This window comes from Catharus ustulatus, chromosome 2, assembly GCF_009819885.2.
Source record: "Catharus ustulatus isolate bCatUst1 chromosome 2, bCatUst1.pri.v2, whole genome shotgun sequence".
Taxonomy (NCBI): Eukaryota; Metazoa; Chordata; class Aves; order Passeriformes; family Turdidae; genus Catharus; species Catharus ustulatus.
The window spans coordinates 13405271-13423751 of NC_046222.1; the positions used below are offsets into that span (position 1 = coordinate 13405271).

Consider the following 18481-nt stretch of genomic DNA (forward strand, 5'->3'; position numbering starts at 1 on the left):
CTCACGAGTTATTTTCAGATATACGATCTCTCTGCTTTGTTGTTTTTTAGTTGGTTTTTTGGTCTTTTTTTTTGTAACTGTGCCATTGCCATACGGTCCCCTAAAATTCTTAGCTAATTTTAAGGTGCTCCTTAACATTTAAGTTTTGAAGACACGTAAGCAGATCCACTGGATGTCCTGGCAACTTGGATGTCCACTGAGGAACGTATTTCAGTATAAATATCCATTATCGAATCATCACCAAGATTTCAGTTTCTATATTTAATTACATTTGCATTGAACATGCAATCATCAATCAACTTAAAAATAAAATAATCCTTGTAAAAAAAACATGGAGATGTTTCTTGACAAGTTCAGTCACAGCAAGTTTACAGATCCTCAGTTCTTGTAAACTGACTCAAGTTGTAGTGATGAGAGCTTGAAATGTTTCTGTTGCCAGAACCTAATTCTGCTACTTTTATTCATATGGGAGGATAGACTCCCGTATAAATAATCTCACTGAGCAAAACAAGCAAGCAACATGGGGGAAAATTAATTCTTGCTGTCTTTTTGCAAACTTCACAGCTAGTAAATCTTTGTGGGAGAAAAGCTGCACATGTAACACAGTTGTGAAAGCTGGAGGCTACTGTGTGAAAGACAGGGAACTTAAATATATCCACTTTGATTCTTAGTGTGATAACCCAAAAGATCTAAGGGACCACTCAAACATGCAACATTAGGTAATAATTCCCCTTCTTTTCCCCTGAGATTTTTCTGGCAAGACTTTCAGTCACTGGAGTTGCATTTTAATTGCTTTGAGAACCTGTCCAAGTCGACTTCCTCACCTTTGAAATAACTGCCCCAGCAGAATGATCATTATACTTCTTGATGCTGCTCCTCTTAGCAGCTCATGTGGGATAATACTCACTGTAGTTTGTTTCTGCTCTTGATTTTAAAACTTACATAGCATGAAGACATGTTTGTTTCTGCCAGCATGTTTATTATACATGGGATATTATCCAGAAATCATGCTTTCTAATGTCCTAGACTAAGCACAGCCATTAAACTCCATTAAGCCTTCCCCTCAGTAAACAGCACACTCTGAGGAGTAACATTATAAACCAAAGCATGGGAAATAATACAGGTCTGTCTCTACTGGTGCCATTTACTGTTTTACAAGCACTTTGAAATTTTCATCTTTTGGTTCATTTAATGTATGGTCATGAGCACCAAGAGTCATATAGATTTGGGTGGCAGAAAACTTGAGCTTTATTTCTGCATGTCTCTAATCCCTGTTGGCATGACCTCAGCATGATTTGCTGTTGTGGTTCACTGGGACACATTTTTTACAAATCTTTATTTTAACTAATGAGTTGTTCCATGAGCAGCAGAAACAATTAAATCCTGCATACTTATGTACTTTGTTCCCCTCCTCCCCTCCTCTCTCTGTCCCTCTGTGAGGAGGGACCTAAATATACCCCATACCTTTTAGGTGGGATTTGTGACAGTATTGAGCTACATGCTTACTGATGGCAAACCAGCTTCTGCCTCTTCCTTCAGTGATGCATCTGTATTTCACAGTGATATTACAAGAATGTTTGAGATTTGTACTCATCTTCTGTTGTTTTACTCCATTATTCAGAGTAGTGAAAAGAATGCTCCTCTTTTCCTTGAAAAGCTGGACCAACAGGTTTTTCCAAATGCTGTACCAATGTGTGGACTGCCTACATGGTGCGCTCTGGTAACTGCTGCAGACAAGTAACTAGGCAGAGGTCTCGGACAAGGAATCATGTTTGGAAGAGGAGCATCCTCACCTGATTTCAAAAGAGAAAGAAACAGTCATCAGATCTGACACTGGTGAAATTCTCATCATACTGATAATTTAAAATAAGCAAACTTGGATAGCAGCATTCTTGTGGGCAAGAAACCTCCAACATCTTCTGTATTGTGTTGTGGTGGGGCATGTGTACTGGATTTCCTTCTTTGAATCTGTGCATATCAAAGTGCTTCTCACCCTCAACTGAAGTAGACTATAACAGATGTTCAAGTATGTGTGCAAGTTATTTGGTTTTATATATTAAAACTCCTTTTATTTTCTCTAATTATTCCACTTCTGATGGATGGAGATGCTCCAAAACATTAAAGATAAATTTGATAAAACTGGCATCCTACCTACTTAATAGTGAGGGTTTCTTGTTTTTTGCCAAGCAAGTTTTATTTTTATCTTTTAAAGTTTTTATCTAAAGATTGTTTTCATTGCCTTTCTGTATTAATTTATTAATTATGGCTATTTCTGTAGTTGGGTACTAAGGCTAATGGAACCTTCTTACCTGGGAAAATGTCACCAAAAATTTCCTCTGCTGTGCTTTCCGAACCTGCACTAAAGGCCGCTGCCAAAAGTTCCTGCAATTAAGCATCAATCACGACGTTAGTGAGCAGAGCACCTCCTAAATATAAATGCCATTCTGACCTGTAAGGCTTTGCTGAGGTTGCCATATTTTGGATTTCCAAAACTGTATGAGGAATATCAGTTCAATTCCACATAATATATATGAATCTATTCCTTTTATACCATATTACAAAATCTTTATCTTAAGAGCAGGACTGTAAGGTGTGGAGCTGATCAATATGGTTCTGATTTACGTGGTGTAGATCAACCAGCCAATGGCACAAAGCCTTCACATTCCCCTTTACCTCCATTTCTGTCCACGTTCCATAGTGTCCTAAAACCACCCTCTGGGGAAAGAATTTAGACTTTATCCCCTGTCTTGCTCTTCCCAGAAAAATATTTCTTCTTCCTATATTTCAGAATTTTGTAGATTACTGTGTAGCAGGAGCCAAGCTGTAGATACTGATCATGTGGTTCATATTAGTTTGCTGCAAAGGGACTTCTTGTCTCCCTCCTCCTCCCCAAACCCTCTTGAAAAGGGCAAAGGAACAGTTGGGAAAAAATATTAGGGATGTGTTAATTTGGATTAATCCTTTATTATCCACTATCACTGCTTCACATTAATATAAATCTACTTCTATCTCCTTCCATATATCATACAGGTGGTAAGGTGACAAATTTATGGAAGCCGCTTTGGAGCCTATAGCTTAATTAACCCCCTCAAAAAGAATTACCTCTTCAAAGTCAAGCTGGACAAAAACCCACCCCTTTGTGCAGGTTGCGGGTTTTTTCCCTTACAAAGCAAGATCCTCAGCCAGACAGCACCAAGGCATCCAAACGGTAAGCAATTCATTTTTTATCGGTTTTATTTCACGCAGCCCTGAATAGCAGAGGTACGTTTCCCCGCTGACTAATAACAGAAGTCAAACCGAGTGAATTCCTAGACAGCTGAATGAACACAGACCCGACGGGATTAGTTACGGACGCGCCCGTACGCGAGGCTCGCGGCGGTGCCGCTTCCCGCGGCGCGTCCCGGCCCGCGGGGAGCGGGGGACCCGCGCATCCCCGCGCAGCCCCGCGCAGCCCCCGCGGCCGCTCCGGGGAATGGAAACAGCGTTCCCGGGCCGCTCCAGCCCCGGGGAGCATCCCCGCCCGCGGGCAGCCGGAGCGCCGCTCCGCGCTCTCCCGGGATGCCGGGGGCTTCCCAGCGGGATTCTCCGCCAAGCCGCCGCCTCTCTTCTTTGGCTGTGTCCCCTCCGTCAGCGGCGGGGGGAGCGGGCTCCGGAGGGGCCGCGGCGGCGAGCGGGGGGAGCTGCCTCACCCCGCGGGCGGGATGCGGGGAGGGGATGAGGGAAGGATCCAGAGGGGATGCACGGAGGGATGCAGGGTGGGATGCTCCGGCGCTGCCGCCACCTCTGAGTGCGGCGGAGGAATCTGCGCGCTCCGTGGCTGTGGCGGAGGGATCGCCGGCCCGCCGAGCGCCCGCCCCCAGCGCGCGGCGCGGCCCCCCGATATAGCGCGGCGCGGGAGGCGCGGCCGGCACTCGGCGAGCGGCGCTCCGCGGGTGCGGGGCTGCGCGCACGGCGGCGGCGGCACAAGCAGCGGCAGGGTTTGCCTGGGCTGACCGAGCATCCTCCAACTTGGAACTGTCCACCGGCGAGAGCTCCTGAACATGAGCCTCCTGCCTCTCTACCTGCTCGGATTGCTCCTCAGTAGCGGGCAAGGTAGGAGCGCGGCCGCCTTTTTTTTTTTTTTTTTTTTTAAATTTTAATTCTTATTCTCACCTATGCTGTCCGCTCGCTCAAATTAACGTAAAAGAAACGGAGAAAAAATATTAAAAAATTAAAGCAATGCATTATCCTGGAACCAAATTAAGAAGGACCTAAAACTTGCTTCATCGCCCACCTTTTTTTTTTTTTTTTTTCCAGTCTTCAAGAGATGTCATTTATGAGGAGGAAAAAAAAATAAGCTGGACAGTGCTAAGTGCACTTAGCTGCTTTGCATCGTGTTTTGCTTGGGTTTTTTTGTTTTTTTTTTTTTTTAATTATGATTTGATCCCTATAAATGTGTGTGAGAGATGAAGCGATTACACAAAATCTGCCGAGCACTGGTCTTTAAAATCCGCGTCTGCCCGCGGGGAAGGCAGTGCGGGCTTCGCTCTCAGGAGCAGGGTGAAGTGCTGGCGGTAGAGTCCGTGAGAAACCTGACCTGAAGTCTGCCTGTTGGGGTTTCTTCTCTCCGGAAGACCCTTCCTTCCCCGCGCTGCCGGGACACCGAGCCCGGCTCGGGGGAGGCGCGGAGGGGAGGGCGCTGCCGGGGCCGCGGGGCTGCGTGCGGGTGCGGAGCCCTTGTGCCACGGAATAGCCTTGTGCCACGGAATAGCCTTGTGCTTGTCCCTTGTGGCACGGAATAGCCTTGTGGCACGGAATAGCCTTATGCCTGTTCCTTGTGCCACGGAATAGCCTTGTGCCTGTTCCTTGTGCCTATCCTTGTGCCTGTTCCTTGTGCCTACTCCTTGTGCCTGTTCCTTGTGCCTATTCCTTGTGCCACGGAATAGCATAGCAGGGGCAGAGGTGTGCGGGGCCACGGGGCGCGCCGGGCACGCTTCGTCCCTTGCATATGTATGTGCATATGTATTTATTTATTTATTAATTTGTTTACTTATTTATTTATTTTTATGCACACGTACGGCGCTTCGAGAAACGCGGACTCGGGGGTTGTGGTGCGGCCACGGGGTTCGGTTTGTTTTCTGGGGCTGACACATTATATCGCTATCATCTGTTTATTTTCGGATGTCCCATGCGTGGTTACTTAAGGATTTGTGCTCCTGAAGACACTGTGCGGGAAGAGCCGCCGGATGAGAGAGAACCAGCGCGGTGTTTGGAAACTGTTCGGACAAGTTGCCGGCGTCCGGCCGGGGCGCTGAGCCGCGCCGGGCTGGCCCTGCCCCCGCTGCCGCTGCCCCCCTGCGCCGTGCCAGGCTGCGTTACCGCACCTGAGGGGGTGGCGGCGATCCCCCTTCCTCGGGAGGTTTTAGGGGAGGAATAAACCGCACCCAGCCCCAACGCCCCGGCGGGGTGACAGCGGCAGCGGCGGGGACCGGCCCCGGGCCGCGCTGCCGCCGCCGGGCACCAGGGGGCGGCCGCTCCACGGCGCGCCGGGCAGGGCCCGGGACGGGGCGGCCTCGCCCTCAGCCCCGGGCCGGCGAGGGCCGGTGTAGCAGCCACGGTGTCCTGTGCACGGCCGGGTGTGCCATCCCCGGTGTCCTGTGAGGGGCCGGGTGTGCCAGCCCCGGTCTGTCCTGTGCGGGCCAGGTGTGCCATCCCCGGTGTCCTGTGCGGGCCGGGTGTGCCATCCCCGGTGTCCTGTGCGGGGCCGGGTGTGCCAGCCCCGGTGTCTGTCCTTGCGGGGCCGGTGTGCCAGCCCCGGTGTCCTGTGCGGGGCCGCGTGTGCCAGCCCCGGTGTCTGTCCTTGCGGGGCCGGGTGTGCCAGCCCCGGTGTCCTGCGGGCAGGGTGTGCCAGCCCCGGTGTCTGTCCTGTGCGGGGCCGGGTGTGCCAGCCCTGGTGTCTGTCCTGCCCAGGGCCGGGTGTGCCAGCCCCGGTGTCTGTCCTGTGCGGGCAGGATGTGCCAGCCCCGGTGTCTGTCCTGTGCGGGACCGGGTGTGCCAGTCCCGGTGTCCTGTGCAGGGCAGGATGTGCCATCCCCGGTGTCCTGCCCAGGGCTGGAGTGCCATCCCCGGTGTCCTGTGCTGGGTCAGAGATTTGTTGCGCTTAAGGAAGAGACAAGGTTCCTTCCATGTATCTGTGGCTACACCTTGCGCCATCCAGGCGTGTTCTTTAGGCGACAATTAGCACAAAGCCAGTAGGTACTCTCAGTTTCTATAGAGAGCGATTCCCTGCTTTTGCCACCTCGGTCTCCCGAGCAGCAGCGATTCGGGAACGCTCCGGAGGCTTTTCGGTACAGCCGGCACTGGGATGGCAAAGGGGGAGGAGAACGGGAAATCTTCCTTCAGGCTTTGCATTGATCTACCTGGGTGTAATGATGTGCGTCGAGATGTGGAATGTGCCTCCTCCGACGGAGGAAGGGTAGAAAGCGACTTTGTGAAGTGTGATTTCTGCAGCGTAGGAGGATTGTATAGTTTAGGTATCTTACTATCACAAATGTCAGGAGATAAATAATGGAGTGAAATTACAGATACTATTAAGCCGAGTTTGAAAAATTATAGGATACATATGAGAGGGGTGGAAAGAATAGGAGGAAAGCTGAATAAACCTAATATTGATAGTAAGTGATTTCCCTCAATTTAAAGAAACAGCTTCATTTTGTTCTTTTTAATAAAGGAAGGGAATTGCATTGGCAGAGGAAGAGTAGGTTTTTTTAACTGAGTGTAGAAATAGCAGAAACATGCAGCCTCATCCACAGCAGGGCATAGTAAATGGGAATGGGAGAACACAACATTTTTTGACACCACCTTGAAGTAATCCTTGAAGTAATCTTGAGCATTACTTGAAGTGAATAAAACAATTTTTGAGAGGCTATTCCAAAAACTCTTGAGTTTTTTTTTTTTTTTTTTTTGGGAGGGGGATGCAGTGGTGGGGAGCACATCAACTTACATCATCAAATGAGATTGTGGTGCTTGTGAGGGTTAACTTTTCTGGTTTGTTTTAAGAAAAGCATTATTTTGTGAGTATTAAATGATGACTTTTTAGATAGTTTGGATGGCTAAGAAAAAGTCAGTAACTACATTTGGATGATTTGCTTTGGAAATCTTGAAAGTCCCAGGTTCAAGGTTTATATTTTGAAGGAATGTAGCTGCAGTAGATTTTATGAAGAATGACTGAAGCCTTTTCTTTGAGAAGTGCTGGTGTTTAAGACTGGAGAGAGGGAACTGTGCTGTATTTGTTTCTGTTCCAGAAAATCAGAGCAGTTTGAGAACAAGTAGCAGACAGCCACCCCTCCCCCAGCCCCTTATGTTAAGAGCTTATGAATGTCATAATTATCTACCAGGGCCAAATATTCTCTCTCCTAATTTCATCACAAGGGAGGAGTTTAACTGGCAGTGTTATTATGCTGAAACAAAAGGATTTTTTTCTTAACCTTTCAGAGCCGTCCAGACAATTTATCCATCTTGAATTAGCTTTGCTTTAATAAAATTGAAAGAAAATGCAACAAAACACACACACAGACTCCCCACCATACCACAAACCAAAAAAGAACATACTGCACTCTGTAAATCTGCCTTTTAAGATATGTAGTTATAAAGAAGTTTTCTTGGTTTTTACCAGTGTCTGAGGACACTGAGTTTGAATTGGGTGAAATGGACGTATTCCCAGATTGTAAAATCATATTTGTTTTACCACTCTGCATAATACATATTTCTTTAGGTTAGCAAATTTTTTTAAAGTTGCTGTAGAAAATGTTTTGCTTCTAGAATTTAAATCTATTTCCTGGTTGTACCGCAGATTCATAGGAGTGAGTACATTGTGCTTCAAGTTTCTTCTTTTCACTGCTTTGATACAGAATTTCTTCTTGTGTTTCCTGAAGAGTTTCTCTTTACAAGTGCTTTAAAGGGACTGCTTGTTAATAAGGAACATCCTCCTGGGGAGATGCCAAGCGTGTGTATCTGACTCACCACCAGTCTAGAACCCTGCTGCTTTTTGAGTAGTGAACCCATGACATTCAGTAATTTTTGAGATCAGTGATTTTGCTTCCTGGATTAAATGGGACTCCTATTTACTATTACACACTGAAATCTGAAGCAGATCCTGAGACTTTAACCAGACATTGTTTTCTACTACCAGCTGATTTGTACAACTGCATTAAGATTAAAAATACAGCTGTTATCTTTTCTTCAGTTTTCACCCTTCTAAAATAAACAAAAATCCGACAAAATGATGTTTGATTTTTCTATTTTAGGCTACATTCAGGTAAATATGAGAATCAAAATATCTGCCTGAAAATAAACCTTAACTGATAAGGAATTCTGAACATCAACTTAAAAATAGGTAGATGAGAAATAAGTAGGGAGCTTTATTTCATACACTCCCATACAAATGGAATTAGAGAGACTTTATCATTTGCAGTAACGCTAAATCATGAAACATGTGAACAATAAAGTCATGCACATAGAGCTTTAAAGTATTGTCTAAGAGATTGAATAGCATCATTTGGACTTTTACAGCACAACACATTTATTTAGATAACTCATTATTTTTATTTATGGAAATGCTGCTGAATTTTTAAGACTAATTTATGTATTATTTGCCTTTCATGGCCACCTTCTTCAACAAATATTTTGAGAACAAATGCAGTATTTGTTTGCCCTTTCACTGACCTTTTCTTAGAGGCACCTTTTGCAAGTGGTTCATGTTTACTTACTGATTTTCTTTCAATTTACTCCCGTAATCCCACAGTTACATTCAGCACATGCCATTTGAGTCCAGTACAATTGAGTCAAGTTAATATGACATTTTGGGAAGCACATGTTTTAACTTCACTGTAATTTGTGTCTCTGAGTTGAAAATCTATTATTGAAAGAGTAGGATGTGAGCTACTCCAGGTAAAGAATCTGGATAATGACTGTTATTCAGATTTTATATCAACTAATTCATGCAAGATGTTTATTTGTTTGCTTGGGGGTATTTTTGTGGAACACTTTGTTGTGGTTTTGGTTTTGTTTGCTTGTTGTTTTAAGGAGACACGTTTGCCTTAAGAAACAAGGGCAGTAGAACTGATGAAGTGTGTGCTGAAGCTCTACAGGCCATTTGAATCTCATTTTCAATGTCTCTTGAAATTCACAAATAGGAGAGACTGGAGGAAGAACTTATTGATAACCTGAGGTGTTCAAATCTTATGGACTAGATTCAGGCCATTGGTGACTTACATATTAACACCAGGTTTTTTTTTTTTGATCTAAGCAATTAATCTTGACCTAATTCTGACCTAGCATCATGGTTTCCCCCTTGGTGTATTTAACTGCTTCTTAGTTAAGGTGTTTGACTAGAATATTCAATTTTTGGTAACTAGTTTAAAACTCAGAATAATTTTTAGTATTAAATAGGATGTTCAGAGAACTTCTTGCTGTTACTTCAAGAATTTGAGGATGTCCAGCTTCAGTTACGTAATTCTGCATTCTTTAACGAAATATTTTTACTACTTTTGTAGCTCAGTTCCTCTTAAAACTGTGTTTGAATTGATTTGTGTATTTTTAAAGTATATCAGGAAACTAAAGAGTTAATTAAGAAAACAAAAAGATACTCTTCAGATGCCTCATCTTATGCCATAGAATCTTTAATGGAGTGTCTTCAAAAATGAGGGTACCAAGGTCCTTATTTTATTACATGCCTGAATTTTTGCATTATCTGTTATATGTTGACTGACGATATCATTATTGGATAAGACATTTTCTTTTTTTTTTTTATGTAAATGAGCAGAGAATCTACCTTTTAATTTATTGACTAGAAAGAAGGAAAACAGGGAGAGTCATTTATCCAGTTACAACTATTTGTGGTGACATCTTGTGATATTATAATTCTTGCGAATGGGAAACAATCCATGTAAGTGTTAATAAAAGTTATGTGGAAAGGACACAAAGAATACAGGCACCAACACTTAGAAATCCTTCACAAGACTGACAAGCCTTTGAGTGTCCTGCATTTGAGTGGCTCCATGGAAGCACTAAACCAGAGGTTCATTCTTAGCAGGAATCCATTGATTCTAAGTGGGTTCACTGGAGTCTATGAAGCATCTCTTGAAATGGCAGGAGGTAACCAGCTTTTATTTTTGAAATAGTGTGAGATAGGCAACACTGTCCATCTATGTCTGTGTTATGATTGAGGAAATTATGATTAACAGAAAATTTCTCTTTGCATTGGTCCATTAGCAACTGGATCATTAATGAGCTCATGGGAGTAATCGCCTGAACTACAAGTCTAATGATGTACTTCAGGATGAGATATTTCTAAATTAGTACTTAGATAATGGGATAACTGTGAATGTTGTCATTTGGGAGGCACTAGAACAGGATTCACACAGAAACTCTGAATGCCCCATCCCTGCAATTGTTCAAGTTCAGGCTGGGTGGAGCTCTGAGCAACCTGGTCTAGCAACCTGGGAAATGTCTCTGCCCATGGCAGTGGGGTTGGAATGAGATGATCTTTAAAATCCCTTCCAATCCAAGATATTCCATGACTGTAGCCAAACTCTACTAATTCTAGTCATAGGAGAATGTCCATTGAGTTGTTTGTGTTTACCTGAGAGACAAGAAGGACCAGTTCTTTAAAAGCATTATTTTACTGTCTCAAATAGGTTAATCTGGGAGGGAAGGAGACAATGAAGTGTATCAACTAAAAAATGATTATACAGTTCCTGCCTGTTTAAAAATAATGCTAAAAAATTGCAGCCAAACACCTGCTGAAATATTTTACCTGCTTCCTGCCTCTTCTGGAAAAGAAAAAATGCGGTTACTTGGTTTCACCTACTCTATAATATGATGCATAAAGATCATTGCAAATAGGATGAAGAGAAGAAGTCCTTCAGAAACATATTTGGCAAGCCTGGAGATCTACTAACCAAGAGTGTAATTCATTACCACTTTCCATGGTCCAAGTATAATCTTGTCTGAAATATCCAGTTTCTGGATGGATAACATCCAGATAAATTTGGGAAGCTGCACGTAGTACTATCATGGTTTTGTCAGCCTTTTTAGTAGTCCTGCCTATCATTACTGAAATAAATTTCCTCTTTACTATACAAGTTCCTTCAAGATCTAGCTTTCCATAAAAAACATAGATCTTTGATATGTTAATTTATGTTCATTTAAGATGTAGTGGCTCTCAGTAAAAAAAAAAAAAAAAATACAAAATTGAGAGGGAAATATAAGTGGCTCATTTTCATTTTGCTGAATTAAATTTTTCCTCCTAACAAAATTTATATTGTCACTTTAGAAGGCTGCACTGGTTTTTCATTTAATGTTCTAATTACTTGAGTAGTACTGCTAAACAGTGGACAAAGGTTGATAAATAACCTCATAATTCAGCAATAGGCAGAGCTGTAGCAAACGAATGACTTATAAGGATACAAATGAAACTTTTCAAGAAGATGTTTTCCATTAGCTAATACTAAACTGATTGTTTGCATTGCAGTTGTAGTCCAAGGAACAATACCAGCTATGACCCAGGCTTCATACTTGGAAATAACACAACAAGTCACTGTCCTGACCACTTTGCCCAAGAGGTGACATTTGGAGCATAGTATGAATTCAGATTAAAAACACTCATTGCCAGCAATTTTCTTGCTACTAAAAGATGTACCAGATTCAGTCAAGCTGCAAGTGATTTCAAACCCATTAACTTTGTAGACCTTTGTACTGCAACTGAATTTGGCTAGCATGAACTCTGGTCCATGGTTAAATAATACAGTATTTTAAACTAGAAAGACATAAAGATGTGATACAGATAGATATAAAAAGGAGGAATTGCCTCTTATTATGAATAGTTTATTTAACTGATGATAGAAGGATTTTTTTTATTGTAACAGGAAATACGTAATCAAAGTATTGTTAATATTACGATATTGTTATTCTAATTAGTCAAAGCAGAATAAACTACAGATCCAGTGTAGTTAATTTATGGGGAAGAGGACAGTAAACAAGGATATATTAAATGTACTGGAGATCAGTTATCTGGAGTATCATAATATAGCATTTTTTAAGAAGTTCTTGAACATACCATACTCACAAACTAATGTGCTTACTGGATCAGAAAAAGATTGATATACTCCAGTGACCTCAACAGAGACTCAAAGCAGGAGTCACAAAGGAACAAGTAACTACAGAGCAGGAAGAGTGTGATACTTCTGTCAGTGCACCTACAATGTTCAGGGATATGTCAGGTTATATTTGTGTGATCTTCCTTAATGATCTTGGCAGATCTTTCTTGCTTGAATTTGTTCTTAAATCTGCCAGTACTTTGATCTGCATGGTACAGTGTGTCAACAACTTACACAAGAGAAAAAGAACTCTGAAAAAATAATGTTCAATCCTTTAGTTGTGGTTTTGTAAGTAGTACAGTTGTACCAGTTCCTTACTTGGCTCTTCTGTGGCATTCATAATTGCACGTAACAGAGAAGCTGCCCATCTCTTATGTGATGGTCTGTGATGGACTCAGAACTACATGCTACATAGGCTTTCCAGTGAATTTTTATTTTTTTTTTCTACTTGATAGTTAGTTCCCTAATTTGTTTATCTCTTTTGCACTATGATCAGTGTTGCAAGTTGTGCCTTACAAGTGGGTGAGGGTTAAAACTGGTCTAGCAGTAATCTTTGTGAAATAAGTGCTGAGAGAGATTTGAATGCTACAAAGATGATTCCCAGGGATGAGCACACGGAAAGAGCAATGGTACTTTAAAAGAAAACTTGATACATGAGTAAATGGATATAGACTGATTAAAAAAAAAAAAAGACCAGACCAAACAACCCCTTCTGTGTTAATTTCTGACCAAAAAAGCAGTGACTCTGGAGCATATGAAGAGGACGGAAGAAGTATTGTTAGTCTTAAGATGGTCCAGAATCATAGAATGTCCTGAGTTAGAAAGGACCAATTACACTTGTGGTATCCAACTCCTGGTCCTGTGCAGGAGACCCCAACAATCCCACCATGTGCCACAGAGCACTGTCCAAATGCTCCTTGAGCTCTGTCAGGCTTGGTGCTGTGGCCACTTCCCTGGGGAGCCTGTTCCAGTGCCCAACCAGCAGTGGGTGAAAACCTTTTCCTGATATCCAACCTAAACCTCCCCTGATGCTGTTCCAGGCCATTCCCTCAGGTTTTGTCCCTGTCACCACAGAGCAGAGATCAATGTCTGCCCCTCCTCTGCCCCTCACAAGGAAGTTGTAACTGCAGTGAAGTCTCCCCTCAGTCTCCCCCAGTCTGAACAGAACAAGTAACCTCAGCCATTCCTCACATGGCTTCAACTCCAGACCCTTCACCATCCTTGTTCTCTAATATAATATAATATAGTTCCTATATTCACGTAACCAAAACTGCACACAGCACTTAATGTGAGGCTGCACCAGTTCTTACATAGTGCAGCCTTAAATTCTTTGCATTTCTTTGATTTTTATTTTATTTTAGCAGTAATAGAGAATTGCAAAGACAACATCACACAACATTTAAATGTGTTTTTTGCTAATCACCTGAATGATCTGATATAAGGAATCTCTGTTTTGTAATAGAATCTTTGGTTTTGCTGCTTTCTGTTTGGTATTTGTTCATGAATTCTAAGTTTGTAAATCTTGTCTTATTCATCTTGGAATTTAAGAAGAATTATATCCAGCTGGGCATTGCTATCTGTAATAAATAATTCAGCAATTCATGTACTCCTGTGCTTTCTCTGTTGGAGAGCAATACCCAAATTCTGAATTAAATGGAAGCTAATGCTGACTTCTCCCAGTGGAGACTGTCTGTGGTATAATATGAATGCCACATCTCCAGACTTTTATTTTCTTTTATTTTAAGAAAAAGGTGCTATGTGAGATGAGTTCTAACAGAACTGTGCACACCCTGCAGCCACAGAACTCCCACTGAAGTCAAGTGTTACAGCGATTGTACTGATTGCACTTTTCAGGGTCTGATTGAAGCTTTCAGGAGTTGTATAAATTCCATATGAGTATGTGGGAATTTTGTTTCAGTGAAGAATAGAAAAATCAAGCTCTAACCTCATGTATATTTAAGTAGTTGGCATGTTTATAAGTAGTGATGAAAAAATGTGGGGCTAATCCAAGAGCATGGAAGAACTAGAAACTAAAGGGGTGTTCTAGTGTGCCAGATTCTATTCAAGAGATAAAGTACAAGAGACAAAAACAGTATTTCTGTCTGTGCTTTTTAAAAACAAATCCAAAAATACATTGTAAATATTGTGAACTATTGATTTCATTACCTCCCTCTGGGAACATATGCAAAAATTGCAATTAATCCTCACAGGCACTTAGCTGCAGCCCAGGCTATAACTGTGTTGAGTTTACCATTCAGTATGAAAATTCATCACTAAATTAATCACTTGGATTTGCTTGAGTCTTTGAGAGTTTTGATTTGCTTGTTTGTTTTGGTCTGTGGCTTTGTGACACTGGTCAAAATTGTTCTTTAGACATTCAGTATTCAGGTCATGCCTGCAGGTCTGTAAGTGCCACTGTCTGAGCGTTCAGATGTTCCACGGACTTGTGCCAGCATTTAGTCAAAAAAATCCTTTCCAGCACCTGTGCATTGCTTTTCTGTGAATTCAAATTCTGTCTTTGGATTATACAGCCTGTGCATGTATACAAATTATGCTGCTGGGTTGAAGAACTCTTTCAGAGTGGTGTTTTTATAAAGTTCTCCTAAACTTGTGGTAGACTTGCTCTAATTTTACCATTCTCAGAAGAAAATTGATAGAATTCTGTTTACTGTCATGATACAGATTTTCACTGTGAGTGCATGTTACAGTTCTGAGCGCATGGTTTTTGTATATGCTGCTGATTTAAAAAAAAATTTGATCTTATATTCAGTTTCATATCATTTGCAAACATTAGTTTAAACAAAAATATTCTTATGTTTTCTAAAATCTCAGGAATTGCCTGTTTTACTCGGTGCAGTCCTTTGTGCCATACTCTGACAGCCTTTGATTTTTTTGTGGTCCTAGGTACATGAGTGAACACTATCTGCTTCATAAAAGAGAAGATGTAAAAATGTAGTAGTAGTAGTAAAAATGTGATGAAAAGAAATAGGCTTCTCTGTGAATCGTGTATTTTTGCATTTTTAGTTATATATTATCTGATTTGGGGGAAAAAAATAAAACACAACTATGCAAACCCAAAAAATTGTTATTTTCAAGGGAAATGCCCTTCTGCTGTTAGATGGAATTCTGATTTCCATTCCTCTGTGCTCATTTTAAAACAGGACAGATAACTGCAGCCAGTGAGTGTACCAGAATTTTTTTTTTAAAATGACTTCATAATTGTGTAAATATTATAAAAGTTATTCTAAAGAAATCTTATTTTTTTTTAGTGAATGTTGCTATGGCTTTGTTGCACCTTAAATATATTTGTGACCATTTTCCAGATTGTAAAGCTCACTGAGGAGTGTTCTCAAAGGTTTTTAGATACTCTGGTCTTTAGACATATAAGTCAATGCAAGGTAATACTGCAGCAAAAACCTTTATCTTCAAAACTACAGCAACTCTGTTTCCTATGACCTACAGGTATTAAATAAGTAACAACCCTGTCTGTCTTCCTGTAAAAAATTCTGTTTCTGCAGTGATGGTCAGTTTTTACCTATGAAAATGATTGAATTATCTAATTACTTTTATGGACATTTGATAAAAAAAAACCCAAACAAACAAAACAGTGTTGTAACAGAGGAGAGATGGGAAACTCAAGTAGTAGGGAAGGAGGAGCCCTGAGTGTTGAAGGTTCATGTTGTCCTCCAAGAGATGCTTCTTGGTTAGTAGTGGGGTTTTCTGTTTGTTTTTTCTTTTGTTTGGGTTTTGGGGTTTTTTGATGTTGTTTTTTACTGTTTTTTTATTTCTTTAAAAGGGTAGGGCTGCTCAAACAAAGTGTTCTGTTTTCATAGTCCAGAAATGTTTTTATAGAATCATGGGATTGTTAAGGTTGTCAAGGAGTCTCAACCATCAACCCAGGATCATCACCATGCTCACCACTAAACCGTGTGCTCTGCCATGTTCATTTTTTGAATGCTTCCAGAGATGGAGACTCCACCACTTTCCTGGGAAGTCTGTTTTACCACCCTTTCCATGGATATTTTTTCCTAATGAAAGCATCAAATTTCACAAAGAAACTCAAAAGACTGGAAGACAATCCCTGCTCTTAAAATTCTATTACCTGATGGTTTTTTCTGAAATTCAATCCTAAAAATAGCTGCACATGTCTATGACGAAGAATTACTGAAACAGCAGAAATGAAAATATAAGTTTTTCTAAGCAGCTGTTAGGAAAAAAACAAAACTGCACAGTGAAGCAAAAGCTACTTTTCACAGTAAACACTTTTATACAAAAAAAAGAAAATACTATTTTCAGTCTGTCTTTAATTGTTCATGAAATACCTTTGTGTAAGGTTTAATTTCTACATAAATAAATATTTACTTGTTTTTCTTGGGTTCTGGTTTTTTTTTTTTATTTGCTTGTTCGGGTTTTTTTGGGGGGGTGTTTTAAAATAGTTTTTCTTTTATTTTTGCCTTTACATTATAAAAATACTTTTCCTATTGTCTTACAAAAATTAAAATATGAATGAAGTCATGCATCTATGGTTTTTTCTTCCTTAATTGATGTGAAATTAATCTTAAACTTGAGAAAAGTCAGACTCCATCATGAATCCAGAATTGAACTGGCTGTTTTGATTTCATTTCAATGCTTTAGCAGTCATCCTGCTGTTATTTTATGATGTGATACAGAGTCCAAACTGACATGAAAATATGTGCTGACTGTAAATTGCTTTTACTGTTGTTCTTTGGTGTTTTCCATGTTGATTCCGGGAGCTCCGTCTCAAATGGGCCTAAACTGAGGCTGGAATGTTTGGTGGGCTTGATTTGACGTTTCCTTAGAATCCTAAGAAGTATCCCTCAGAAATCTTTCTTTAGTGAGGGGAATGCTTGGCGGTTCTTTTAAGAAATCAGGGAATCAAAATAGAAGTGTGCTTTTCAGTGGGAAAATACATTGGTGGGGTGAAGGAAGAGCAATACAAACAAAAACAAAACCCAGCACAAAGCCAAATAAACACCCTCTTGTGGGTGAAAATAACCTGTAAGACTTGTATTTAAATGTTTATGTTCACTCTCACTATTCTGACACTGCATCAGAAATTACTTTTCTGTAGTTTTGAAATAAGAGCTGTCTGCACCTATCTCTTTGAAGAATTAAACAGAATAAGCAAACTGTTTTACTTCCATGGCCAATCAGTCTGTATTGGTGTTCTCAGCTGATTGTGAATGCTGGACTGGTAATGCTTCAGGTGCATGAAACTGGGGGAGACAGATGTTGCCAGTACTGACATGTTCAGAGCCTGACCAAGCTTTTTCTTTTTTCTTGCAAACTCCTTTTGCTAAAATTGCCAGGCTGGATATCTGTAGTTGTGGTTTTGTATCTTTTGGGAGTGAAGGTGGACCTTCTTTTGTCTTTCTGAGTTTTGTGTCCATTTAAACACAGGTGATTTGGTGTTGATCCACACACACATTGAAATACTAATGCACAATTAATTACTGATAACATTAGTTTAAAATATAGAAATAGCTAAATAATTCTACATGTTTGATCATGTGTTAATGTTCTAAAAAGGCAATATTCTTACTTAGGCAGGTGTCTTGAGTGAGTAGTTTACAGGGTACCAAATGCTGGTGCAACCCTGTGTAGTTTCTTTAATCCCTCAGTAGAAATGGGGAGGGCTCTGGAATGTAGATTGGAATGCATGTTCCCTGATCCCTTAAAACAACTGAGAGTACAGAGTAATTAGAGGGGCAAAATTTATGTGTCCCTTTCACTGTTTGTACACACAAGAGGTTATCTATTGCTGCAAATTGGATTGGCTGTATAAACAGCAGCATAATTTATTTAGAGTTAGGTCTAAGAGACTTGGAAGAGTGGAAGAACAAGAAGGGGATTGTAAAGAGAAGAGAGGTACCAAGAATGCAGCTGTACTTCTGTACAAGTAACTGATGTAACTCATATATATTGGGCAATGTAGAGAGCTGGGGACCCAGCATTTCAGTAAAGGCTTTAAACCTCTATGTAAAGGCTGTTGAAAGTGCATATTTTATATCTTAAGCCAATCATATTTCATAAATTTATAAAATCAATTGCCACCTCCTTCTGCTGATCTATGAATATTCATCCTTGCACTTCTTCCCCAGACAACTTGGAAAAAACGACGATGTGCCTTTGAAATGGATATATATAGTTGTTTTTTCAAAGTCAATAGCATATCTTCTATGTAACTATTCTGGTGCTTGGATGCTGTTCAGTGTACATTCACTGAGTTACTGAAAGGGATGTTTTGGGCAGCTTCCTTGCTTGCAGCCGTGGTGATGGCATGAGAGGCACACACACGTGCCCCTGCACTGCTTCTGCAGAGG

At 41.1% G+C, this 18481-nt stretch overlaps 1 protein-coding gene across 2 annotated transcripts in view; it reads left to right on the forward strand.

The window, feature by feature from the left end:
* Positions 1–3925: 3925 nt before the first annotated feature.
* Positions 3926–18481, forward strand: part of NCAM2 (neural cell adhesion molecule 2) — a 266003-nt gene continuing 251447 nt past the window's right edge. For both annotated transcript variants that reach the window (XM_033087058.1, XM_033087059.2), the window contains exon 1: positions 3926–4092. In XM_033087058.1, the coding sequence (XP_032942949.1) occupies positions 4041–4092 (52 nt within the window). In that variant the 5' untranslated portion in view covers positions 3926–4040. The remainder of the gene's footprint in view (positions 4093–18481) is intronic.